This window comes from Vicia villosa, linkage group LG6 (assembly GCF_029867415.1).
Source record: "Vicia villosa cultivar HV-30 ecotype Madison, WI linkage group LG6, Vvil1.0, whole genome shotgun sequence".
NCBI lineage: Eukaryota > Viridiplantae > Streptophyta > Magnoliopsida > Fabales > Fabaceae > Vicia > Vicia villosa.
In genome coordinates, this window is record NC_081185.1 from 30,071,444 (window position 1) to 30,080,899 (window position 9,456).

Here is a 9,456-nt window from a genome sequence, read left to right on the forward strand (position 1 = left end):
GTGTTAAGAGTCTCACATCAGATAATATATAATTTAAATATGTGTTTATAAGTGGAGACACAACTCTCATCTTACAAGCCGGTTTTATAGGATTGAGTTAGATTTCAACCACATTTTTTAACATGATACCAAGAGTTTCATTTGAATTTAAATTTTTTTATAAAATATAGATTATAATAATTATTGAACTTAAAAAGCAAAAAACAGAGTTTAATTTTTTTTAATTGGGTAGGGTAAGAATTTGGATAATTTCACTCAAAATAATAATTAGTATTCTTATTGTAAATTATGTGCGTATAAAATAAGATTGTTGTCCTTATTTATACATGCACCTTTATTAAACTAATTATACATAATATATATCAAAATAATAATTAGTATTCATATTGTAAAATATAGATATATAAAATAAGATAAACACTAATATAATTATGTATTGTACTTCTATAATTTTGAATATTCAAATAGTTGGAAGAGGCGAATCTTTTATTACAACCAAAATAAGCAAAATATATATACTAAAATAATAAGGATTTAATATAAAAATATCAATAGTATAAAGCAGTTTTACATTGTCAGTAAAATCATAACTGTTAATTTTAGTAAACGTTTGACTTTTTCTTTAAATCACATATAAAAAAAAAATTGTAAGGATTGTGATGCACTGACTATGTAAAATATATATTATACTGACAATGCATTGCCTTTAAACTCTTTAATTAGAATTAATATTTTAGAATATATGGATGGAATAAGTGTGAATAGGTGTAAACAAAGAAGAAACCTTAAAACTATCGTATAGTTTTCCCCTCCAAGAATATTTAGTGTGGTTTTTTTTTGTAAGCAAGGATTTGATTAATCAAGAATACTAGGAGTACTCAATCTTAATTACAAAACGAGGAAAAACCTCGAACAAAAAGGAAATTACTCACCAAATGCATCTTACCGAATGAAAAACATCGGATCCTTACAAAATTCATAAAAATTACATTTGGCGTGAGTAATTTCACCGTAGAGAGACCACTTCCACACTATAGCCTTAATACTCCAAACCAAATCAGAAACACAGCAAGGTTCATTCGAAAAAATCACCGAATTCCTCTTAATCCAAATATTCCAACACACCGCAATCCAAACGATCCCTTCTAAGCCCTTTTTAACCCTTTTTTGCTTGAAAGTTGCCCTAGCCTGAAGAAAACTCAGCCACACCGCCGTTTCTTTACCCATCTCCACGCCAACCTAATCGGATATGATCCCCCACACCTCCTTCGCGGTAGAACAAAAGAGAATGAGATGATCCAAAGATTCATCATAATTGTTACAAAAAACACAACTCAATTCAGAATAAGATGATATACACCCTCTTACGAATAAATGATCTTTCGTCGGTATCCGGTTAATAATACATCTCCATATGAAAGCTTTGATTCTATAAGGGATTGACGACGACCACACTGATGTTGCCGCCTTTAAGCGGCCTCCGTCGATAACGGACTGAGAATTAGCAGCAGCCATAGAATCGTAACCAGCCCTGACCGTATATCCTTCATCCGATCATGCATTCTAGAACAAACAATCGGCCAAGTGAGCCTTCGGCCGAATCTGCAGCAGCATAGAAAACAGTCTTTGTAAGCTATTTCCAGGGTCCTCCCCCTCCTCTAACTGGATTCCTAAATCACCCCACTCCCAACCATTATTAACCCACCTCCCCATCTCCGCAGCCGAATTTATGTTTGAGCACCGACCGCGAAAACAGATCCGGAAATTCAGTTTTTAAATTCGAGTCTCCGCACCAAACAGAATACCTAAAAAGCGTATTATTTCCCTTCCCTAATCGATACCTGCACCTAGCCATAAAATCACCTTCTATGTGTCTTTTTTCCATGTCAATGATATCCTTCCACCATAAAGAAGCAGATCTTATATTAGTTCCGGCATTCTCATCGACAATCTAAATCTTCTCATCACCATACCTCGCAGACACAATATTAAACTAGAGTGATTCTTCTCCTTGCAATAACCTCCATCTCCACTTTAAAAGTAAGGCAACATTAAAATCATCCACCATTCTAAGACCTAACCCTCCTTTCTCTAAGGGTTGACAGACCGTCTTCCAATCGACCCAATGGATTTTCTTCTTTACATCGTTACCACCCCATAAAAATTGACTTTGAATCCTAACTATCTGTTTACAAACCTGCACAGGGGCTCTATAAAAGGACATGAAAAATATATACAAACTACCGAGAACCGACTCGAAAAAAGTAATTCTGCCACCAAAACTGAGAAATCTCCCTTTCCAAGAGGCCAAACGCGACTTCAATCTTCCCACCAGAGGCTGCCACGATGAAATTCTCCTCGGATTGATTCCAATCGAAATCCTGAGAAAATTGAAAGTCTTATCTTCAATCCTGCACAACAAAAAACTAGTTGCAGCTCTCAAAAAATTAGAATTTAAATTAAAACCAATCAGCCGGCTCTTGTAATAATTCACCCCCAAACCCGACACTAGCTCGAAACCTATAAGGACAAATTTCATAGACCAAACATGTTTCCACCCTCCTTCCCCGATCAAAAGAGTATCGTCCGCATACTGTAGAATATCCACATAACACTTCCCCTTCACATTTAAACCTTTAAAATCCTGAACTTGGGAAGCTCTAGATACAAGCCCTCTTAATCCTTCGGCAACCAGAACAAAAAGAAATGGAGATAAAGGAGCTCCCTGGCTTAAGCCTCTTTCCTCTAAAAACTCTTTCGTCGGACTACCATTAACAAGCACGCATATACTGCTCTTAAACACCATCGCTTCTATCCACTTCATCCACCGTTTACCAAAACCCATCCTGCGCATTATATACGCCAAAAAGCCCTAGCTAACCTTATCGTACGCTTTTTCAAAATCGACTTTAAAAAGCATACACGGCTTCTTCTCCTTCGCCACATAATCAACTACTTCATTCGCGACAAGAACATCGTCAAGAAGCTGTCTCCCAGGCACAAATGCAGTCTGTTTATCCGAGATTAAGACATGGAGAACCTTCTTCAGCCTACAGGAAAGAATCTTGGACAAACATTTAAGCAAACACCCCACAAGACATATCAGCCGATAGTCGTCCAAATCCAGAGGATGCTCAACTTTAGGGACCAAGGTTAGAAAAGAAGACGTGACAGATTTAACAAGGACAGAATTCGTATGAAAATTTTGGACAAACCTTACGAAATCTGATTTCAAAAAATGCCAGCATTTTTCTGATGAAGGTGAAGTTATACCTGTCAGGGCTGATCGCACTGAATCGCATTATGTTTCTGACTCGAATATCACATGTTTTCCTTAGTTTTTATTATCATTTTCCTGTATTATGCTTCTATTTCCTTTGTTTTCAGGATTCTTGACCTTTCAGAGCCTTCGGTGAAGAAACGAACCAAAACGCCAAGCAAATATGGTTTTTCAAGAAGATTTGCACTTATGGCGTCCAGCACCGCGCCGACTATAGGGGACGCTATGACGTGGCCCACTTCACCCTGGGGCCAACTGCCACGTTCCCACGATCTCCTCTATTTGCACACACCGCGCCCGCGGTGAGGCTGCCGCGCCCGCGGCCTTCACAAACCTCTTCCCGCTCAGAAGGAGTTTAGGGGCACTCCTGTCTTTACGCACCTCCAGAATCCTCTATAAATAGATTTCGTTTTTCATTTTGTAGTTTCATCCAAGCTTAGTACAATCTTAAGCCATATACTATCAGTTTTTGTAAAGTAATAATCTCTTCACATCAGGGATTTATTACGGTGTAGATTGAGTTGTAATCGAGTCTTAGAGCACTTTGGTTGAAGTTTATCATACCGCTTTTACATTTCCGCAACTTGTACCCGAATCAAAGCCTCCTCTTGGAGCAGGTTCTATTTAGTTGCATTTCTTTATTTATAATTGCTCTTACCATAGTCTACACGTTTTATAGACTTTAAATGCTCTTACCATAGTCTACACGTTTTATAGACTTTAAATGATCTTACCATAGTCTACACGTTTTATAGACTTTAAATGCTCTTACCATAGTCTACACATTTTATAGACTCGCACCCTTTTACTTACCCGCTCTTATCATAGTCTACATGTGTTATAGACTTGCACTTATTATGTATGGCTAAATTATAAAGGTTTGGATGTAATGATTGTCATCATGATCGTGTTCCAATTGTTAAGTCAAAACTATCAATTTATTAAAAATAGGTTTACCTCTTTAACGCGGAAGGCACCCTTTATATGTGACAATAAAGGAATTTAATTTAAAGAGTAAACTCGGTTCTTAGTAGGCAAAAGCTACAAGTTCCCGTTAAATTGATTCTTTGCTACAAATAGAAAATATTGCCCCATAAGTGATTTCATTTATGCATGACTGGACCATAGTCTGATTTCATGATTTACATTCCAACCTGTTGCTTAAGCTGTTACTTACTTCGCTTACTTACTTTGTTGCACTGCACTCACATCAATATTCTTGTTCACCTTAGATAATCACCTTAGCAAAAGAGTTGATAGATTGACGATTGGTCTTTGTGGTTCAATAATCTTATATATTACTTCGATAGGCTGTGCACTTGCAGTTCTATATTTAGGCTATACGTAAACAACCCATCAAGGGCCCAGGCTTTTCGAACCATCACAGCTCCAAACAGCATCTTTTATTTCGTTTTCTGAAAACTGAATCTCCAGATCCATCGCCTGGTTCAAGGATAGACTGTTGAACTAAAATCCTTCCAGAATGGGCCTGTTCACATCAGATTCAATGAATTTCCTTCCATAGTGATTCCAAACCTCTTCCTTATCTTCCTCTACCTCCTTCACCAATCCCCTATTAGTCAATAAAATCCCAATGTGATTTCTTCTCCTTCTTTCTTTCACCATGCTATGAAAGAATTTGGTGTTTGAGTCACCCTAGCTTTCTGCCTCAGTAAATTTTCCTTTATCGACATATTCGTTCACATCCTGCTAGTCACGACACTCCTTCTCTGAATTGCTTCAGCATGCTGATTCAGATTGCACCAACTAACAAACTCATCCAATTCATTAATCTCTTCCACACCTTCCTTAATCTCCAAATCCACCTTTCCAAAGACGTTAACATTCCACTTACGTAAACTATATTTTAGAAGCCTAAGCTTCTCCTTAAGAACAAAGTCACTTCTTCCTACCACTTTTAATTTATTCCATTCAGATTCAATAAACGGTAAAAAATTCTTATCCTCAAACCAAGTATTATTAAACATAAAGGGTTTTGGACCCCAATCTTCTTTATCCACCATAAGCCACACCGGATAATGTTCCGATATGTATCGGTTACCAATTCTCTGTCCCACTACTCCCCAAGAAGATATTAAGTCTTCAGATAACAAAAAACGGTCAATTCTACTAGCCGCATGCCCATCACCAATGAACCAAGAGAAGCATTTCCCCTTACAAGGCACATCCTGTAATTCACAAGTCTCCACAAACTGAGAAAAGCCTTCCATCTCTGCCTTCCTATTAACTAAAGATCTCCCTCTCCTCTCCTTTGCTATACACACTGCATTAAAGTCCCCATCCAGAACCCAATCTGCATCAGAGTATTTCAATCTCAACTGAATAATAGATTCCCGCAGTTTCCTTTTTTGCTCCAAGGCACAAGGAGAATAGATGTTGACAACATAGAAACAAATACCTTTGCTACACAGTTTCACTTCTAAAAATCCTTCTCCTTTAAAGCTGAATATCTCTTCCACACTCTCCTCCTTCCAAAGAGTGGTGATACCGCCACTGTTACCCGTCGAACTAGAGTAAGACCAACCAACCTTCTCCCTGTTCCACAAAGATTTCACTAGATTTTGATCCATATTGTTGAGTTTATATTCTTGAATAAGAAAAATCTCAGTATTCCCTTCCTTAATAATCTTACTAATCCTTTTCCTCTTCAACAAACTGCCCCCTCCTCTAATATTCAGATTTCCTATTATCATTTCCACTTTCTATTTAACACCTTATTTCCTGACATTCTCTCCTTATCAAGCTTTTCCAATTCATCAATCTTAACTTTATAACCTATTGCTTTGTCAATGGGAATCACTCCTAATTTTGAAATTGCCTCCCAAGACTTCTTGCCTATATTTGAATCAACATTCTCCCAAAAGCGACAGTTACAATTAATCATATCAGAGTCATAAATTGGATCACTACACATAATAATCCCTGCTAAAAAGCTTCCATCCCCTGACTTCTCCTTTTTCAGCCCGCAATTACTAGAAGAATCTGCCTTCTTAGTCAACAATTCAAAATCATCCCCTAAAGGAGCTTCACACATAGATCTTTTATGTATTCTTTTCTTCTTCTCACAGGTAGGACCACGTAATTCCACCATCCTTTTACTCTTATTTTTCTTTGTCGCTTCAGGACACACTAACACTCCCTCATTTCTGGCCTGGCCCAGCTGAGGGCTTTTAAGAAAAGTGTCAAAAGAATAACTAACTTTGGAATCTGCTGATATTGGTGAAGAAATTTTACCTCCTTGTTTCGTAACTCGATCTTGCTTCAAGTCTCTAGCCAGTTTAGTTGAATCCAGAGCAGCATCAAAACTACATCCTGCTGAATAAGTCTTCCCCTCCACTTCAACACAACTACCTTCATTTGAAATATCTTCCCTTCCCTTCATCACTTCTCTTATAGATTTTGAATCATCCGAAGAACACTAAGAATTAATCTCCAAAACATTATCACATTCCTGGTTGGACCATCCTTCTTCTGAATCCGATGAAGTTTGAACCGATACCCTCTTATTCTTCATATCAATACGCAGAGGCCCATAGATGTCTTCACATATTTTAATACAGAAGATAACTCCATCAATCCTGACTGATAATGTTTCCTTTAGGACTGTAGCATTTTTTGTTCTAACAATAACACGAGCCACGTCCATAATGTTCGCTTTGAGCGTGTTCTCATCCACACACACATAACTCCCTACCATGTTAGCCAATAACTCAAAGAACTTGAAGTTCCTAGCATGACAGGGTACACCATGGACTCTCAACCATGTCACCCTCTCCAGGTCTACATCCTCCTTCTTCCAAGCCTGAATCTCAACAAATCACTGCTTCCACCAAGTTTCACCTTCCCTGATCAAATTGTTAATTTCTCCTTCTTCCATCTCCTCCAGCAGACACAAGTTCGCACCCAAAGGTGTGACTTTGATAGAGAAGTATCCTTCTATTTCAAAATAGGTTTGGATATTATAAGACATCCCAGCGTGAACCACTCTCCCCTCATAAGCCTTAGATAGTATATTTAAATCTTTAGAGCACGATTCAAACGACGCAACTATCCCTCCCAATGATTTCGCGCTATCCTTTAATTTGACTTGCTCCTTGTTACACAGTATCTCTGCATACGATTTATTGCCCACCAATCTATCTGAACCAAAGAACTTCTTAGTATGCCACGGCCTGGACTCAGCTGATTTGAATTTCTACTTTGCCCCTTCCGCTTCCTTCCCCAACTTCCCGAACGAGTTTCTCTCATACCTGGGTGGGTTAGCATGAATTTTGACTCCATCAATGATAATGTTGTCAAGCTTGATTGCAAGATTCCTAACTTCTTCTACCTCTTTGTGTTAGACGCTGGCCTAAGGATCTAGAGGGGGGTGAATAGATCTCACAGAGTTTTTCGAAATTATTTCGAACTAAGGCGAAAGCGGTTCTGAATCGACTTGCGTCTATTCCGGACCGTTATTGCAAGGGTCGTATATGTGACAAAACCACAAGATAATTGAGATTAACGATGAAATGATATGTTATCGAATCAATATGTTTCACTTTAGAAAATCGATTAACTTCTGATTTGATAAACTTTGCTTTGCAATGCAGTAATAATGAAAGAAGCAAAAACACAAACACTTGGTGATAATGATCAAATTGATGGTGATTCAATGTGTGATGAATTGTGATGTTTATACAAGTTCTTAATTCACAATTTTAACACTCGAATCGTTGATCAATTTGCAATTATAACCAAATATGAACAGAACGTAAATGAAAAGATAAAAGCGACAAGAACATGATATTTGTTTAGGCAGTTCGTTGATCGTCCTCGCTACGACTACGTCTGCCCCCAATTCCAAACTGAAATTGGGAAATCTTCCATTAATGTTGAAAGCAGTTTATACAAAGAAGATAACAAAGCGATAAACAATAAACCAAATTTGTCGATCCTTTGAATCTTCTTCCCCCTTAATCTTGAGCCAGATCAAGGTCTTCCAAGAGCTTCACTTTGATCCCTTTCTGCAGTGTCTTGAATTTGCTTGAACACCTGTTCTTCAATCTTCACACTCAGCTGGATCCTTGATGAAGCCTCTTGATAAAAACCCCCAAAATTCACCAATCTTGGAGGACAAAACCCTCAGATTTTATTCACCAAAAACCCCACAAATCTTCACCCACTAGGAATCTTCAATTCCGTTCCATGGACGTTATCGATCTTGAACGCAAACCCTCAACGCAAAAATGATTGTGTGTAGTTGTGTTGGAGTTGTGTCGATGATCGAAGATGAGAAGCCTTTGTGTATCTTTCAGTTGTTGGTGTTAAGAAACTGCAATAATGAACCTTGGACAATATATATGAGAGCTAATCAGTTGAAGCAGAGAAAACCAAAAATTTTGGCATTTTTGATCAAATAGGTCGACCTCTTGTAGTGCTTAGGTCGACCTAACAGAGCTGCATTTGCTTTGAATAACATTTGTTCCCAGTTAGGTCGACCTGTTAAGGAAGTAGGTCGACTAGAATCCTCTTCAGATACGTTTTGGGGACTTTTCTTCAGTTTAGGTCGACCTAGTTGTTGTGTAGGTCGACCTATCAGAAGGATGTGTAAATTTCTCCACTTTAGGTCGACCTGGGTTGGGAGTAGGTCGACCTGACTGCTGTTTTTTTGAGTTCTTCTTGTTTTACTTGTATTGAGTCGACCTATATGTATAGTGGGTCGACCTGCTCTGTCTTGAGTGACCAATGCTTGCTTTTCTTTGAGTTCTTCTGCTTGTGCCTTGTTGCTTGTTTGCTTGTGGAGTTTGCCATGGATCAAAAACACCTTTGTGAGTGTGATCTTGTATTCACATACTCCCCCTTTTTGATGATGGCAAACCGGTTGCAAAAGCTTCGTCAACAAGTAGTGATAACTCCCCCGGACTTGTATGTGTAAGCTGAAGCTTCTTCATACTGAGCTCAAGCTCCCCCGTACTCTCAGCACCTATCTCTCCCTTTGACAACATCAAAAGAAATACAACAACGGGACAGTAGAAGCGAGTAGCGAGATAAAATAGATATAACGCTAGCATGGCATAGTATAATAGATAAAGATAGGTAGAAATAGCATAAGAACCAAACATATTTAAAGGTACACTTTAACATACATAATAATCCAAGAGATTAAAAAAAAA

At 38.1% G+C, this 9,456-nt stretch overlaps 2 protein-coding genes across 2 annotated transcripts; both read right to left on the minus strand.

Annotated features, from left to right (window-relative positions):
* Positions 1-1,469: 1,469 nt before the first annotated feature.
* On the minus strand, positions 1,470-2,845 carry LOC131613475 (uncharacterized). The gene is made up of 3 exons (XM_058885142.1): positions 2,495-2,845; positions 2,245-2,381; positions 1,470-1,602 (listed from the first exon to the last, which is right to left on the minus strand). Exons 1-3 carry the CDS (start codon positions 2,843-2,845, stop codon positions 1,470-1,472), a joined length of 621 nt encoding a protein of 206 aa, XP_058741125.1.
* A 2,135-nt stretch (positions 2,846-4,980) lies between these two features.
* Positions 4,981-5,994, minus strand: LOC131613476 (uncharacterized). The gene has a single exon (XM_058885143.1). The coding sequence runs from the start codon at positions 5,992-5,994 to the stop codon at positions 4,981-4,983; it is 1,014 nt and encodes a 337-aa protein (XP_058741126.1).
* Positions 5,995-9,456: the final 3,462 nt, after the last annotated feature.

Excerpts from the sequence above, each read along its gene's own strand:
- LOC131613476 (XM_058885143.1), bottom strand. The coding sequence starts at position 5,994 with ATGATAATAGGAAATCTGAATATTAGAGGAGGGGGCAGTTTGTTGAAG.
- LOC131613475 (XM_058885142.1), bottom strand. The coding sequence starts at position 2,845 with ATGGGTTTTGGTAAACGGTGGATGAAGTGGATAGAAGCGATGGTGTTT. Across the intron at positions 2,382-2,494 it reads AGCTAGTGTCGGGTTTGGGG|GATTTCGATTGGAATCAATC; the intron begins GTGAATTATTAC and ends CAATTTTCTCAG. Across the intron at positions 1,603-2,244 it reads TTTTTTCGAGTCGGTTCTCG|ATTCGGCCGAAGGCTCACTT; the intron begins GTAGTTTGTATA and ends ATGCTGCTGCAG.